At 45.3% G+C, this 18407-nt stretch overlaps 2 protein-coding genes across 2 annotated transcripts; both read left to right on the top strand.

The window, feature by feature from the left end:
• Nucleotides 1–162: 162 nt before the first annotated feature.
• Nucleotides 163–2906, top strand: LOC139475575 (uncharacterized). The gene is made up of 4 exons (XM_071258766.1): nt 163–580; nt 1413–1733; nt 1941–2491; nt 2790–2906. The coding sequence occupies exons 1-4, from the start codon at nt 163–165 to the stop codon at nt 2904–2906; spliced, it is 1407 nt and encodes a 468-aa protein (XP_071114867.1).
• A 6692-nt stretch (nt 2907–9598) lies between these two features.
• Nucleotides 9599–17329, top strand: LOC139474723 (uncharacterized). The gene is made up of 7 exons (XM_071257828.1): nt 9599–9810; nt 10419–10564; nt 10968–11024; nt 11934–12076; nt 12986–13136; nt 13559–13603; nt 16306–17329. Exons 1-7 carry the CDS (start codon nt 9747–9749, stop codon nt 16432–16434), a joined length of 735 nt encoding a protein of 244 aa, XP_071113929.1. The 5' UTR covers nt 9599–9746; the 3' UTR covers nt 16435–17329.
• Nucleotides 17330–18407: the final 1078 nt, after the last annotated feature.

The following is an 18407-nucleotide window of genomic DNA, read 5'->3' as shown; positions in this document are numbered from 1 at the left end:
TATTCCTGCAATATAGGAGGATTAACCTAGTGGTTGAAGCGTTGTCAGCTGGAGACCTGTTCTACCCTGGAACCCGCACGGGGACGGGTCGTGCATCATGTATGGGCTACTGGGGACCAGTTCTACCCTTGTTATCCCACAGGGCCAGCTGATGCTTCAAGTATGGGGTACTGGGGCCAGTTCTACCCTTGTAATCCCACAGGGCCAGCTGATGCTTCAAGTATGGGGTATTGGGGCCAGTCCTACCCTTGTAATCCCAAAGGGCCAGCTGATGCTTCAAGTATGGGGTACGGGGGCCAGTTCTCCCCTTGTAATCCCACAGGGCCAGCTGATGCATCAAGTATGGGGTACTGGGGCCAGTTCTACCCTTGTAATCCCACAGGGCCAGCTGATGCATCAAGTATGGGGTATTGGGGCCAGTCCTACCCTTGTAATCCCAAAGGGCCAGCTGATGCTTCAAGTATGGGGTACGGGGGCCAGTTCTCCCCTTGTAATCCCACAGGGCCAGCTGATGCATCAAGTATGGGGTACTGGGGCCAGTTCTACCCTTGTAATCCCACAGGGCCAGCTGATGCATCAAGTATGGGGTACTGGGGACCAGTTCTACCCTTGTAATCCCACAGGGCCAGCTGATGCTTCAAGTATGGGGTACTGGGGACCTATCTTACCCTTGTAATCCCACAGGGCCAGCTGATGCATCAAGTATGGGGTACTGGGGACCTGTCTTACCCTTGTAATCCCACAGGGCCAGCTGATGCTTCAAGTATGTGGTACTGGGGACCTATCTTACCCTTGTAATCCCACAGGGCCAGCTGATGCATCAAGTATGGGGTACTAGGGACCTGTCTTACCCTTGTAATCCCACAGGGCCAGCTGATGCTTCAAGTATGTGGTACTGGGGACCTATCTTACCCTTGTAATCCCACAGGTCCAGCTGATGCTTTAAGTATGGGGTACTGGGACCAGTTCTACCCTTGTAATCCCACAGGGCCAGCTGATGCATCAAGTATGGGGTACTGGGGACCTGTCTTACCCTTGTAATCCCACAGGGCCAGCTGATGCATCAAGTATGGGGTACTGGGACCAGTTCTATCCTTGTAATCCCACAGGGCTAGCTGATGCATCAAATTTGGGGTACTGGGGAACAGTTCTACCCTTGTAATCCCACAGGGCCAGCTGATGCATCAAGTATAGGGTACTGGGACCAGTTCTACCCTTGTAATCCCACAGGGCCAGCGGATGCATCAAGTATAGGGTACTGGGACCAGTTCTACCCTTGTAATCCCACAGGGCCAGCTGATGCATCAAGTATGGGGTACTGGGGAACAGTTCTACCCTTGTAATCCCACAGGGCCAGCTGATGCATCAAGTATGGGGTACTGGGGAACAGTTCTACCCTTGTAATCCCACAGGGCCAGCTGATGCATCAAGTATAGGGTACTGGGACCAGTTCTACCCTTGTAATCCCACAGGGCCAGCTGATGCATCAAGTATAGGGTACTGGGACCAGTTCTACCATTGTAATCCCACAGGGCCAGCTGATGCATCAAGTATAGGGTACTGGGGCCAGTTCTACCATTGTAATCCCACAGGGCCAGCGGATGCATCAAGTATAGGGTACTGGGGCCAGTTCTACCCTTGTAATCCCACAGGGCCAGCTGATGCTTCAAGTATGGGGTACTGGGGGCCACTTCTTGTAAGCCCACAGGGCCAGCTGATGCTTCAAGTATGGGGTACTGGGGGCCACTTCTTGTAATCCCACATGGCCAGCTGATGCTTCAAGTATGGGGTGCTGGGACCAGTTCTACTCTTGTAATCCCACAGGGACAGCTGATGCATCAAGTATTGTATACGGGAGCCAGTTCTACCCTTGTAATCTCACAGGACCAGCTGATGCTTCAAGTATGGGGTACTGGGGGTCACTTCTTGTAATCCCACAGGGCAAGCTGATGCTTCAAGTATGGGGTACTGGGGCCAGTTCTACCCTTGTAATCCCACAGGGAGAGCTGATGCATCAAGTATGGGGTACGGGGACCAGTTCTACCCTTGTAATCCCACAGGGCCAGCTGATGCATCAAGTATGGGGTACTGGGACCAGTTCTACCCTTGTAATCCCACAGGTCCAGCTGATGCATCAAGTATAGGGTACTGGGACCAGTTCTACCCTTGTAATCCCACAGGGCCAGCTGATGCATCAAGTATGGGGTACTGGGGCCAGTTCTCCCCTTGTAATCCCACAGGGCCAGCTGATGCTTCAAGTATGGGGTACTGGGGGCCACTTCTTGTAATCCCACAGGGCCAGCTGTTGCTTCAAGTATGGGGTACTGGGGACCTGTCCTACCCTTGTAATCCCACAGGGCCAGCTGATGCTTCAAGTATGGGGTACTGGGGCCAGTTCTACCCTTGTAATCCCACAGGGAGAGCTGATGCATCAAGTATGGGGTACTGGGACCAGTTCTACCCTTGTAATCCCACAGGGTCAGCTGACACAGTACCCACACATACCTGTAATAATGAGTACTCACAAAAGTACAACTTGTTATTTGTGACACCTGGCCACACACGCTTACCCACGCACGCTGTTGGATATTACATTCGAGGATCCGCAGATGGATATTTCATTCAAGGATCCGCAATTGGATATTACATCCAAGGATCCGCAATTGGATATTAAATTTTAAGATCCGCAGTTGGATATTACATTCCAGGATCCGCAGTTGGATATTACATTCCAGGATCCGCAGTTGGATATTACATTATAGGATCTGCAGTTGGATATTACATTCCAGGATCCGCAGTTGGATATTACATTCCAGGATCCGCAGTTGGATTTTACATCCCAGGATCTGCAGTTGGATATTACATTTCAGGATCCGCAGTTGGATATCACATTACAGGATCCGTAGTTGGATATAACGTTCCAGGATCCGCCGTTGGATATTACATTCAAGGATCTGCAGTTGGATATTATATTCCAGGATCAACAGTTGTATATTACATCCAAGGATCCGCAGTTGGATATTACATTCCAGGATCCGCAGTTGGATATTATATTCCTTCATCCGCAGTTGGATATTACATTATAGGATCCGCAGTTGGATATTACATCCCAGGATCCGCAGTTGGATATTATATTCCAGGATCCGCAGTTGGATATTACATTCCAGGATCCGCAGTTGGATATTACATCCAAGAATCCGCACTTGGATATGACATTCCAGATCCGCAGTTGGATATTACATCCCAGGATCCGCAGGGTGAAAACCTTTCGGCCTTGCTAGTGGAATTCACAAAGGTAGCAAACGTCTTAGCCTCCCGTACCAAGCGACCACGCGGTGCAAGGCTGTACAAACCAGCGATAAATCCAACTCACGCAAACACAATTCATAATATACTGGTCACTGCATTGTTGAAATGTGCATGCCTGATGCAACTTTTAATAGAGAGATACAGTCTGTGCGTGTGATTGTGTACCATATTTTAAGTGCGCTTCAATAAGTTTGACTTGATCTCTAACTTATATGGTCGCTATTAGATTTAATATGTAGTACAATGATGTAAAATGTCTCTGAGTATTCTGAAGTTTTATATGGGGTGCTTCAAGCAAACACTCTGAAGCATAAGTGTTTTTTTCAAGCATTTTCTGGGACAATGTATTTTTGGGGGATAAAATCCCAGGCATCACTCAGAATATCATGTGATCGGTCCCTCATATATTAAACACGTACGTGTAATGCGATGTTCCTGTCGCTTGGTATTGTGGCAGGTTCGTTTTCCTGAAGCACAATACATTAACATCTTACTATGGATCTCAACATAAAAAGTAGTCACGCTGATGTCACACTTTTCTTCTAATCCTGCAAACATGTATACGCGTATAATACCCTGGTATTATTGACAGTGTGTATCTGTCATCAAGTATGTGCTGCAGAAGTATCCAGTGACACAAGTAATGCATAATGTCTTTGGGAATTATGGGTCCGGATCAGAAGAGGTCCCCAGTACCTCATGCTTGTCTCTCTGTGGGTGACTTCAGGTCAGAAGAGGTCCTCAGTACCTCATGCTTGTCTCTCTGTAGGTACTTGGGTACTACGGGTCAGAATAGGTCCCCAGTACCTCCTGATTGTCTCTCTGTGGGTGACTTCAGGTCAGAATAGGTCCCCAGTGCCTCCTGATTGTCTCTCTGTGGGTGACCCCGGGTCAGAATAGGTCCCCAGTACATCATGCTTGTCTCTCTGTAGATACTTGGGTCCTACGGGTCAGAATAGGTCCCCAGTACCTCCTGATTGTCTCTCTGTGGGTGACTTCAGGTCAGAATAGGTCCCCAGTGCCTCCTGATTGTCTCTCTGTGGGTGACCCCGGGTCAGAATAGGTCCCCAGTACCCCCTGATTGTCTCTCTGTAGATACTTGGGTCCTACGGGTCAGAATAGGTCCCCAGTACCTCCTGATTGTCTCTCTGTGGGTGACCCCGGGTCAGAATAGGTCCCCAGTACCTCCTGATTGTCTCTCTGTGGGTGACCCTGGGTCAGAATAGGTCCCCAGTACATCATGCTTGTCTATCTGTAGGTACTTGGGTCCTACGGGTCAGAATATGTCCCCAGTACCTCCTGATTGTCTCTCTGTGGGTGACCCCGGGTCAGAATAGGTCCCCAGTACCCCCTGATTGTCTCTCTGTAGATACTTGGGTCCTACGGGTCAGAATAGGTCCCCAGTACCTCCTGATTGTCTCTCTGTGGGTGACCCCGGGTCAGAATAGGTCCCCAGTACATCATGCTTGTCTCTCTGTAGGTACTTGGGTCCTACGGGTCAGAATATGTCCCCAGTACCTCCTGATTGTCTCTCTGTGGGTGACCCCGGGTCAGAATAGGTCCCCAGTACCTCCTGATTGTCTCTCTGTGGGTGACTTCAGGTCAAAATATGTCCCTGGTATCTCGTGATTGTCTCTCTGTTGGATTTCTTGGTCAGAATAGGTCCCCAGTACTTCATGCTTGTCTCTCTGTGAGTTTATTTGGTCCCTTATGATAAACAATAGAACTCGCTACTTTAAGTAAATGTTGTTAGTCGCGAGCATTCATTAATATAACTGACACACATAATTCTAATCACTTTCACACTTTACCATAACAATACATAGCTACCACAAATAACACTAGGCCTACTGTGTACGTACAACATCGACCTGATTCACGAGTATGCACGTCTGGGAATGGGAGTTATCTCCCTTACATCACTCCTCACCCTTCAGATTACTATCTGGTCATTCAGATGGTATGAAGGTTATTGAAGTGAATTAATGTTTATGAGTACACTAAAAAAAATAATAGAATATGTCCCTAGTACACTAGGTGATTGTCTCTCTGTGTGTAACTCCGTGTCAGAAAGGGTCCCTAGTACCCAATGATTGTCTCTCTGTGTGTAACTCCGTGTCAGAAAGGGTCCCTAGTACCCAATGATTGTCTCTCTGTGTGTAACTCCGTGTCAGAAAGGGTCCCTAGTACCCAGTGATTGTCTCTCTGTGTGTAACTCCGTGTCAGAAAGGGTCCCTAGTACCCAATGATTGTCTCTCTGTGTGTAACTCCGTGTCAGAAAGGGTCCCTAGTACCCAATGATTGTCTCTCTGTGTGTAACTCCGTGTCAGAAAGGGTCCCTAGTACCCAATGATTGTCTCTCTGTGTGTAACTCCGTGTCAGAAAGGGTCCCTAGTACCCAATGATTGTCTCTCTGTGTGTAACTCCGTGTCAGAAAGGGTCCCTAGTATCCCATGATTGTCTCTCTGTGTGTAACTCCGTGTCAGAAAGGGTCCCCAGTACCCCATGATTGTCTCTCTGTGTGTAACTCCGTGTCAGAAAGGGTCCGTAGTACCTCATGATTGTCTCTCTGTGTGTAACTCCATGTCAGAAAGGGTCCCTAGTACCTCATGCTTGTCTCTCTGTGTGTAACTCCGTGTCAGAAAGGGTCCCCAGTACCCAATGATTGTCTCTCTGTGTGTAACTCCGTGTCAGAAAGGGTCCCTAGTACCCAATGATTGTCTCTCTGTGTGTAACTCCGTGTCAGAAAGGGTCCCTAGTACCCAATGATTGTCTCTCTGTGTGTAACTCCGTGTCAGAAAGGGTCCCCAGTACCCAATGATTGTCTCTCTGTGTGTAACTCCGTGTCAGAAAGGGTCCCCAGTACCCAATGATTGTCTCTCTGTGTGTAACTCCGTGTCAGAAAGGGTCCCTAGTACCCAATGATTGTCTCTCTGTGTGTAACTCCGTGTCAGAAAGGGTCCCTAGTACCCAATGATTGTCTCTCTGTGTGTAACTCCGTGTCAGAAAGGGTCCCTAGTACCCAATGATTGTCTCTCTGTGTGTAACTCCGTGTCAGAAAGGGTCCCTAGTATCCCATGATTGTCTCTCTGTGTGTAACTCCGTGTCAGAAAGGGTCCCTAGTACCCAATGATTGTCTCTCTGTGTGTAACACCGTGTCAGAAAGGGTCCCTAGTACCCAATGATTGTCTCTCTGTGTGTAACTCCGTGTCAGAAAGGGTCCCTAGTACCCAGTGATTGTCTCTCTGTGTGTAACTCCGTGTCAGAAAGGGTCCCTAGTACCTCATGCTTGTCTCTCTGTGTGTAACTCCGTGTCAGAAAGGGTCCCCAGTACCCAATGATTGTCTCTCTGTGTGTAACTCCGTGTCAGAAAGGGTCCCTAGTACCCAATGATTGTCTCTCTGTGTGTAACTCCGTGTCAGAAAGGGTCCCTAGTATCCCATGATTGTCTCTCTGTGTGTAACTCCGTGTCAGAAAAGGTCCCTAGTACCCAATGATTGTCTCTCTGTGTGTAACTCCGTGTCAGAAAGGGTCCCTAGTATCCCATGATTGTCTCTCTGTGTGTAACTCCGTGTCAGAAAGGGTCCCTAGTACCCAATGATTGTCTCTCTGTGTGTAACTCCGTGTCAGAAAGGGTCCCTAGTACCCAATGATTGTCTCTCTGTGTGTAACTCTGTGTCAGAAAGGGTCCCCAGTACCCAATGATTGTCTCTCTGTGTGTAACTCCGTGTCAGAAAGGGTCCCCAGTACCCAATGATTGTCTCTCTGTGTGTAACTCCGTGTCAGAAAGGGTCCCTAGTACCCAATGATTGTCTCTCTGTGTGTAACTCCGTGTCAGAAAGGGTCCCTAGTATCCCATGATTGTCTCTCTGTGTGTAACTCCGTGTCAGAAAGGGTCCCTAGTATCCCATGATTGTCTCTCTGTGTGTAACTCCGTGTCAGAAAAGGTCCCCAGTACCCCATGAATTTCTCTGTGTGTAATTCCGTGTCAGATTAGGTCCCTAGTACCCAATGATTGTCTCTCTGTGTGTAACTCCGTGTCAGAAAGGGTCCCTAGTACCCAATGATTGTCTCTCTGTGTGTAACTCCGTGTCAGAAAGGGTCCCTAGTACCCAATGATTGTCTCTCTGTGTGTAACTCCGTGTCAGAAAGGGTCTCTAGTACCCAATGATTGTCTCTCTGTGTGTAACTCCGTGTCAGATTAGGTCCCTAGTACCCAATGATTGTCTCTCTGTGTGTAACTCCGTGTCAGAAAGGGTCCCTAGTATCCCATGATTGTCTCTCTGTGTGTAATTCCGTGTCAGAAAAGGTCCCCAGTACCCCATGAATTTCTCTGTGTGTAATTCCGTGTCAGATTAGGTCCCTAGTACCCAATGATTGTCTCTCTGTGTGTAACTCCGTGTCAGAAAGGGTCCCTAGTACCCAATGATTGTCTCTCTGTGTGTAACTCCGTGTCAGATTAGGTCCCTAGTACCCAATGATTGTCTCTCTGTGTGTAACTCCGTGTCAGAAAGGGTCCCTAGTATCCCATGATTGTCTCTCTGTGTGTAACTCCGTGTCAGATTAGGTCCCTAGTACCCCATGATTGTCTCTCTGTGTGTAACTCCGTGTCAGAAAGGGTCCCTAGTACCCAATGATTGTCTCTCTGTGTGTAACTCCGTGTCAGATTAGGTCCCTAGTACCCCATGATTGTCTCTCTGTGTGTAACTCCGTGTCAGAAAGGGTCCCCAGTACCCAATGATTGTCTCTCTGTGTGTAACTCTATGTCAGAAAGGGTCCCTAGTACCCAATGATTGTCTCTCTGTGTGTAACTCCGTGTCAGAAAGGGTCCCAAGTACCCCATGATTGTCTCTCTGTGTGTAACTCCGTGTCAGAAAGGGTCCCTAGTACCTCATGATTGTCTCTCTGTGTGTAACTCCGTGTCAGAAAGGGTCCCAAGTACCCCATGATTGTCTCTCTGTGTGTAACTCCGTGTCAGAAAGGGTCCCTAGTACCTCATGCTTGTCTCTCCATGTGGAAAGATCCCCGTTCGGAATAAGTCCCACATAGTACCTCATGCTTGTCTCTCTGTGGGTGACTCCGAATGAGGAGAGGTTTTGACTACATATGTAAATATTGTGTTGCCTAGATAAGCCTTAACAAAATGAGATTATATAAGAAACCAAAATTGAGTATTGTCGTCTATTTAAATGTGAATAAAGTAGTGTCTCTCACAAATATTAGATATTTTTTTCCAATTCATCGTTACTTAGAATATGTCGTGACTGTATAACTGGAGGGACTGGATGTTCCGTTACAGGGGTGGAGAGGATATCAGTCGGGCGCAGTCACCCGCCATCAGTGTTAGTTTGAGCAGTAGTGCTCGTGCTGTTTGATTATTTGATGGTGCTACACTGATTCAAACATTTTTCATTAACAATCAAGGATTGGGAAACAGTTAGGAGCTTACTCAATTCCCTCCTTTTCTAAAGACCGCCTCCGTGGTCTAGTGGTAGAGCGTCTGCCCGGAGAGCGGAAGGTCGGGGGTTCGATCTCCAGCCGCGTCAGATGGTACTTTGCTACCCTGTCTGGCCATCGGCATTAGTGGCTGGTCAGCTCGGAGTGGGTATACTGTGTCTGAGTGGGGTATTCATGTAAAACTGCGGCATGGTATCTCAGTGGGCTGGCACTATGAACTCGGCATTAGTCCTGACTAGTATAAGCAGACACAGACACAGACACAGACACACAGACAACACAGACACACACACGTCGCTATACCCTGATTGTGGAATTAGGTTTGTCAGCACCACACCCTGCTCGTGGGTTTCACCACAGTGATAAAGCGTCATTTCGGGCTTTCCTCCCACATCAAGCTGAAACACCTTAATTTTACTGAAATACTGTTCAGAACAGCGTTAACCCAAACTCACCCACTCACTCAACAAAACAATGTTGATGAAGCCGCATTGTAGAACCGAATGATCTTTATATAAAACGTGAGAAGGGTCATATACAAATATTTGTACAAGTATCACTTGTCCCCAACTTGATTCAAATAAAACTGTTTTCTATAAAAAATCGAGGGAGAAGCAATATATATATAACTTTTTTAATGTTATTTTTCAGTTTGCATACACGACATATTTAAGACACAAGATTCTTAATGATTGCCCAAACGGCCTGCACACCGACCCAATCAATTGCCACTGTGCCTGCACACTGCAAACATGCCCTCATGGTAAGACGCGTCACGCTCCATGAGTTCCACTATACATGACCCCGTGAAGTCATTCACGTCAGCCTTCCTGTCCATATGAGCAGACGACAGTTGACGGTCACGTGACATTCCAATGATTCAAAGGCGGGGCGTGCGTCAGTGAAAAGCTGGCGTTTGTGAGAAGTGAAACGTTACGTACAGAGTGAATACATGGTGGTTGTTTCAAGGTAGCTTCACTATGGCGTCCAGATCACGGACCAACATCTCTAATGGCGTCTTCTCCGGACTGATGATATTTTTTGGTGAGTTCAGTCAACGATCTGTCTTTGTGTGCTGTATGAACAACTCCCAACACACAGGCTAGTCCTGTTTACAAAGCCTACCTGTCGTGAAAATTCCAGTCACGGCATAGTCGGCCTATTTACATAATGTGTAATGCTATTCCAGGACAGGGTGACCTATTTCAGCATGTATTTACACAATGAAGAGTGAGGTAATTATAGAGGGTGACCACTGACCTGTACACACGCACTATGTAGTATTGGTCGACTGTGTACCTGAAATAGAGTTAGGTCGATACCATATTTCACTTTGATTTTTCTACTCAGATGTTAATGTGAAGTACGACTCACATATAATGTGTCGCATCAAACAGGAACTGTGCGAGCTCACCTGAGCTCATTTATTGTTGTCGACTGTCAGGATGTCGCTAATAATAGCACTGGCAATGGCGGCTTGGAAACCATGTCTCTCTTCAAGCTGAAAACGCCGTGATGGTTTAATCTCTTCATTTAATCATATTCCGATATGACAGTATTGTCATTGACGTCACCGTCTCATTTGAAAGTACATCCATCCATCCATCTACCTTTATTCGCCAGGAAAGTGTTGACATGCCCCCTTGTTGTAGGTATCGCGTTCGCCCTGCTCGTCTATTTCCTCTTTCACACCATATCGCTGTCGACTTTCGACTACACGGGGCTCCAGGTTCGAACCGCCAACTTTAGAGGTCATGCCTACCTTGCATCTTCATCCCTGTGGGCCATTGGTTTTATTGTAAGTATGGCTTGTGGATAACTAGCTTAATCGAAGACAATACATTTAAAATCGAGAGCTTGCGTGTAACTTTAGATAGAGGTATTTGTGATGGTGTCAAAAGTTACTAAATAATAGTACATTATTGCGTACAAAATATTATTTTAATTGAATAAAAACAGATATTTACCTGAAATTGTGTATATTCACAAGATAAACCAGTTTTAATCCAAGACAAAAATCTTTCAGCATGCAATTTTCGCATTTGCCTTTAGATAACAGTATTTGAAAAATAACACGTTTGAAAAATGCATATATATAATAATACTATAGTCAATTAATCCAAAAAATAATTTGTATTTGTCTGACATTTTGTATCGATTTCTTGATGATGACATATACTATTGTCAACGTACTATTGCAGTACATGATCCCGGGAGTGGTGGGCGTCGTATCCACAGTCCTCCGGTTCAAATGGCTTGTAAGTATCAAACCCGGAAGTAAGGTCCGACTCACGCTTTAAGATAATATTTGATTAACGACTATTCCTTTCATGACATTAACGCATATATGTTATAATGTTTACGTTTAAACAAGCTACCAATCTTGTCTTTTTGAATGACCTTATCGTTTTTCTTTTACTTTATCATTAAGATACATATCATTGGACCTTGAATGTTGTAACCTTCATCAAACATCTTCTGAGCAAGAATCGTATGACGCTCTTTGAAAATTTTGTTAGAAAGAGCATGCTCGATTGTATCTCAGAAGTTGAAAGCCTGGAGCTGCTGGAATATTGCTCGACATGAAGCGAAAGTTGACCATTGGAAAGTTGAAGTCACCCCTATTTTCATACAGTCTTGTGGAGAGTGTTTTGTCACCCTGAATGCATAGATCTAAACATGAAATAGTTGAGGCGATCTCACTGGTCTCCATTATTTCTAGTTCGAGTAGGTAAATTAGTGGAAGGAATTTGGCTATTTGATTGTAATTGAACGATGTCAGATCATCGATATACCTGAAGCTTAAATTAAACTTCTTGGCCAAATTACCTTGTTTTGACTTTGCCAGTCCGAACAGAAATTCAATTCATGTTCACAAAGAAACAGATCCGCAAGAAGGGAGCACAATTTGTGCCCATGGGGGTGCCTACCTCTTGCCTAAATGTGTTAACCCCAAATGTTACGTAAATGTGTTACCCCCAAACTTTACGTAGATGTTTTCATCAATGTTATATATATAAACTTCAGTCAAAATATAAATACATTGATATCCGATATATGGATTTGATTGTGGATCGCCGATGGGACGTTACGGTTTTTTTAATCGACCATTCACACCCCACCCATATGTTATATTCGTGTATACACATGCTTGGCGTTTGTTTCAGTATATCATCCAGCTGGTACTCTGTGTCCTGACTCTTCTCGCCATGACTGGAGTATTCATCGCCAGTGTCATTCTGGTGCATTACTACACAGCTGAGTATGATACGACAGGATGCCAGACCATTTACGGCACGTGTGTGTGCAGGTGGGTAATCACGTGGCCTCTTCAAGTGACGTGGCATTTTGTTTGTTGTTTCGAAAACTGCTATTTAGACACTTTTGTCTTATATTAAGGGTTGTGTTTTGTCCTCTATTATGGCACCAGTTACTGTACGTAATGAAACAAGGACGTTGTAAAATGCTTGCTCTATAATCATGTGCATACGTCACGTGCATTTACCATGACGAAAGCATGCTTCCTTTTGTTTGACAACTTTATGGGTTGATGGAGCCCAGATACGTCGTTAAGAAATTATGAAACGAGGAAACAGTTATAAAATATGTTTCTGCATGTACCTTCTTTTATATTCGGTAGTTGATCGTGGGCTCCGATTTCAGTTCAGTTCCTGACTTTTCTGTCCCTGATTCATCGCGCAGGAGGAATGTTAATTATTTGCCGTTTTATCAGAACCTGGGGGAACACCGACATGTCCATGATGTTACATGGTTAGACATATTGTGTTGACTTCGTATCCTAGATCCCACCTGGTGATGATATTTGTGCGTATCATACCCGTGAGTTCGTGAGTTCGCCGAAACGGCCAAAGTCTCAGCTCTGCATCACTTCAGGTTTTCCTCACATGAAGCCGACACGCGCAATATAACTTTATATATCAATTGTTTGATAGCTTTTGCTTAGAAGTTGACGGATGACACAGTAGACACAATTTATGGATAACAACGTCTTTAATTACTCTAAAGGCGACGTTTCTATAGATCCTTATACCATTGTCAAGCATGACTGACTGCGGAACAGTCTTGCTTGACAACGTCGCCTTTAGAGTAGTAATTGGAGAAGTTATCCATTAATTGTGTCTACTTTGATAACTGATACACATTTCAAAGTGGCGTTAGATTGAAGTACAGTACACTGATTCACTTCCTTGTTTTACAGTACAGTCCTCTACAGCAGCCTGAACTATACGTGTCTGGACATTGACATCATACGCTCTACCGCAATCGGCAGCGTGGTGATGATAGTCTTTGGCTGGCTGTGTACGCTGGCGGCCACTATCTTGGGTGGGATGCTTTCCTTCTTCCTTGAGGTGAGTCAACAGACATCTGAATTGGGGTTAGATACAGCTGTTAACATTCTTGTATTGGGGTCAGATACAGCTACACACATCCTTGTATTGGGGTTCAGACACAGCTTCATACATCCTTGTATTGGGGTCAGATACAGCTACACACATCCTTGTATTGGGGTCAGATATAGCTACATACATCCTTGTATTCGGGTTCCGATACAGCTACACACATCCTTGTATTGGGGTTCCAATACAGCTACACACATCCTTGTATTGGGGTTCAGATACAGCTGTATGCATCCTTGTATGGGGTTCACTTACACAGATATTTATCTCCTTGAATTTGGGTAAATGTGAAAATTTAATTGTATCACGGTGTCATTTTCACGATACAGTTGAGATTGAAATCGAAATATAACAACATTCCTCCCTGTTTCCAGGACTTCAAATCAAGTTCCAGCATATCCAAATCCCGGAGTAAAGAGGTAAAAATGAGCAACTCGGTCTATGACGAAGACAAGCACTCTCAACAAGAGCCATATTCCCGTCGATATGATTCAAGAGCTTAGCTCAAAACGCACGATTTGCGTTATTGTTCCATACTATTGAAGATCGTGGTATCTCACACATGTCTGTCATTGGAGAATCCATGACAGAATAGGTCCCCAGTATCCCCTGCTTGTAGTAGGAACGGACGTAATTGGACACAGCTTGTAAGGGCATGAAGACAACACTTCATAGTGCAGACATATGTCACCCCAGTGTCGTTACATGTCCAATATTTCAACAATGAGTCAATAACAGTTTAAACTGCGAGGCTTGCCAAGGAAGTATAAGCTTTTATTGACAGTTTGACGTGAGGGTAAAATTCTATTTATCATCTTAAATCATTCTTCCGACGTTTTCAGTTTGTAAACAGTAACAACCAGTTTCTTGAGTGTAAAAGTACAGCTAGCCAGCTTGTGACGTCATGGGACCGATGACATCACAGTCAACAACGCATTTTGATGCAAGTTCATTGCAATGGTATATCCTGGGAGATATCACTTTGCTACCGTGGAAGCTAGTTTTTAATGATAAGCAGCCTACCTATTATGTCAGTCAAACTCTGGTTGCCAAAGTTTCTTATACACATTGTTATACAAGTTATTTGGATCGAAGCAAAATGAACGATTCTCACGCGAATATCCCCACTAGTGCCCTGTTTTGTTATTGTCCTCAACTTGACTATCCGGAATACTTGATTATGGAGGTAACCACAATACCTTCACAAACAACTCCATTGCTTGGTAGTTTGAGAACGGTGGCTCTGTCGTTTAACGACGCAATATTCCAGCTGTATGTCGTCGGCCTGAAAATATATCGAGTCTGGATTAGACATTTCAGCAATTGATATTGTGAGAATTAACGATCCACGCCGATGGGGTACACTGACACACAATGAACCAAGTCACTGATCGTTTCCACCTGATCCATTTAGTCGGCTCTAACGACAAGCATAGGTTGCGGGGACCTATTCTAATCTCACGATTTGTTTAAAGGTGTTTTTTTTATAGGTATCGAAGACGACCCATATACCTATTGTTTGTAACATCATGGTACTTTTGTACCCATTGGCTTTACCCTTTCATGTTGTATTTTAATAATTGCTTTGAAAATATTACATTGAAACGTCTGCAATTGAGGTTACCAGATGTTCTGACATTATTAATATATGTTTTCAAATATGACATCGTCCACACCACAAACTACAAATCTGGAACACTAACACACAAAAATGCCGTGGTCTGACTTTGTTTCATTGTATTAACTCATCCATTAAAATCATTTTTTCAAAAGTAGAAATGTGTTTTCAAGAGTTTATGACCTCCACACTGCCTGTGTTGCATCAGCCACGGGCAGTGTTACATGTGACGGCCTGACTTACATGGGCCACTGTCGGTGTTACATGTGTCGGCCTGACTTACATGGGCTACTGTCGGTGTTACATGTGTCGGCCTGACTTACATGGGCCACTGTCGGTGTTACATGTGACGGCCTGACTTACATGGGCCACTGTCGGTGTTACATGTGTCGGCCTGACTTACATGGGCTACTGTCGGTGTTACATGTGTCGGCCTGACTTACATGGGCCACTGTCGGTGTTACATGTGTCGGCCTGACTTACATGGGCTACTGTCGGTGTTACATGTGTCAGCCTGACTTACATGGGCCACTGTCGGTGTTACATGTGTCGGCCTGACTTACATGGGCTACTGTCGGTGTTACATGTGTCGGCCTGACTTACATGGGCCACTGTCGGTGTTACATGTGTCGGCCTGGCTTACATGGGCCACTGTCGGTGTTACATGTGTCGGCCTGACTTACATGGGCTACTGTCGGTGTTACATGTGTCGGCCTGACTTACATGGGCCACTGTCGGTGTTACATGTGTGGGCCTGGCTTACATGGGCCACTGTCGGTGTTACATGTGTCGGCCTGACTTACATGGGCCACTGTCGGTGTTACATGTGTCGGCCTGACTTACATGGGCTACTGTCGGTGTTACATGTGTCGGCCTGACTTACATGGGCTACTGTCGGTGTTACATGTGTCGGCCTGGCTTACATTGGCTACTGACGGTGCTATATGTGTCGGCATGTCTTGCATGGGCCGCTGGCAGTGATACATTTGTCTGTCTGTCTTGGCCTTTGACGGTGCTATATGTCTAGGCCTGGCTTACATGGGCCAATGGCGGTGCGATATGTGTCGGCCTAGCTTACATGGGCCACTGTCGGTGCTATATGTGTCGGCCTGGCTTGCATGGGCCACTTGTGGTGCTACATGTGTCGGCCTAGCTTGCATGGGCCTTTGACGGTGCTATATGTGTCGGCCTGGCTTACATTGGCCACTGGCGGTGCTATATGTGTCGGCCTGGCTTGCATGGGCCACTGGCTGTGCTAAATGTGTCGGCCTGGCTTGCATGGGCCACTGACGGTGCTATATGTGTCGGCGGGGCGTGCACCTGGTATGAGCCTTGCGTTCGAATATACAGCTGCATGCCTACTTGTACTGGGGTTCAGATACACAGCTGTATACATATCCTAGTATTTGGGTAAATGTGAAAAATTCAATTGAATCATGATGCCAATTTGACAGTACAGCTTTGATGAAAATCAATATAAACAACATTCCTCCCTGTTTCCAGGACTTCAAATCAAGTTCCAGCATATCCAAATCTCGAAGCCCAGAGGTATACATGACCAACCTGGCCTACGATGAAGATCGGTATTCTCAACAAGAGCCATATTCCCGTCGATATCATTCAAAAGCTTAGCCCAAAACGCACGATTTGCGTTATTGTTGGAATACTGTTGAAGATCCCGGTATCACCATACATTGTACTTGTCTGTCACTGGAACATCTATGGTAGAATAGGTCCCCAGCTCCTGTACAAGGAACGGACGTAATTGGATACAGCTGGTTATGAGTGGGGCATAGATGCAACACTTCATAGTGCAGACATAGAGAATGTCACCCGAGTGTCTTTTCATAACCAATATATCAACATGAGTCACTAACAGTTTGAAACTGCGAGGCCTGCGAAGGAATTGTAACCTTTTATTGACAGTTTGACGTGAGGGTAAAATTCTATTTATCATCTAAAATCATTCTTCCAACTTTTTCATTTTGTAAACTGTAACAACCAGTTTCTTTAGTGTAAAAGTATAGCTGACAAGTTTCAGTGGCTGAGAGATTAATGATGTCATTTGTTTGTAATGTCATGGTTTTAGATAATAAGCATCCCACCTATCATGTCAATCGAAATCTGGCTGCCACATTTTCATATCCACACATTTGTTATTCGGCTAACTTGGATCGAAGCAAAATGAACGGTTCTCACGCGAATATGCCCCTAATACCTTATTGACCTTACCTTGACTAACCCCAAAGCTAAAAGTTGAAGGTAACCGCAATACCTTTACACCAAACTCCATCGCTTGGCAGCCTGAGGACAAACAACCGTCGAATTAAGAAATAAACGATTCGTGGTCGGTGGTTTCGTACAATCAATCACTGCATTGTTTTATTGTACGATAAACAACGCGTGTTCATTCTCCCTGCAGTGTTTTATTGTACGATAAACAACGCGTGTTCATTCTCCCTGCAGTGTTTTATCGTACGGTAACCAACGACCATGAGTCGTTTATTTCTAAAATGAGATATCAACATCATGTACAGCCTCTTTAAGGATGTTGATAAAATGTGTATTTACCTCAATATTGATAATGATGACTTCCTGAATAGAGTCCGAATGTGTAAATAATGCGTAGAAATGGAGTTTACAAGAGTGTTCTTGTTCCTGAGAAATACTTTCGAAATGACATCGTCCACACCACAAACTACAAACCTGGAATACTAACACTCAAAATGCTGTGATCTTTTTTTATTTCATTGTATTTACTCCTCCATTAAAATCATTTTTTCAAAAGTAGGTTTTTTGTTTTAAAGGGTTTATGACTCCCACACTGTCTGTGATAAATTACCCACTGGTGGTGCTATATTAGTCGGCCTGGCTTGCCCCTGTCACTGGCAGTGCTATATGAGTCGGCCTGGCTTGCACCTGTCACTGGCAGTTCTATATGAGTCGGCCTGGCTTGAACCTGTCACTGGTAGTGCTATATGAGTCGGCCTGGCTTGTCCCGGTCAATGGCAGTGCTATATGAGTCGGCCTCGCTTGCACCGGTCACTGGCAGTCACATGTGTCGACCTGACTTGTTTGTTTAGACTGTATCTTTGTTACATACGGTACAGCGACCCGAGATGAAATTGTATAATATACTACTCTTAGTTTGCTAAAGATCACCACTTGAAAGGGCAATACGTTCTATTGTGTGCATCTGTTGAAATTGCTTTGCACGAAAACAAATTCATTGTAGAAAAAAAACACCAACTGTCGTATGTGAATCACGTGAGGCGATCACAGCCTAGCACCGTCATCTCATGCTCCCAATAAGTGTCTGGATGGTTGCCAAGGGAAGGTTGTTCCACTCTTCAGTAAGACCATTGCTGTGTTCCTGTAGACTTGCCGGAAGAACAGGGCGTCGTGAGAGGGTGATCTGCAGCTCGTTCCAGATGTGTTCGATAAGGTTGAGGTCTGGTGACCGGGCTGGCCACTCCGTGCGGACAGTGGTCTCCTGCTCTAAGTAGGCACCAACGACCCTGGTACGATGAGGTGGTGCGTTATCATTCATCGGGATCAAGTCCGATTCGATAGACCAGTATACGGTCTCACGTTCACATCCAGAA

This window comes from Haliotis cracherodii, unplaced genomic scaffold, assembly GCF_022045235.1.
Source record: "Haliotis cracherodii isolate W230 unplaced genomic scaffold, xgHalCrac1.p SCAF_3, whole genome shotgun sequence".
Lineage (NCBI taxonomy): Eukaryota > Metazoa > Mollusca > Gastropoda > Lepetellida > Haliotidae > Haliotis > Haliotis cracherodii.
This window is presented reverse-complemented; position numbering and strand designations above follow the sequence as displayed.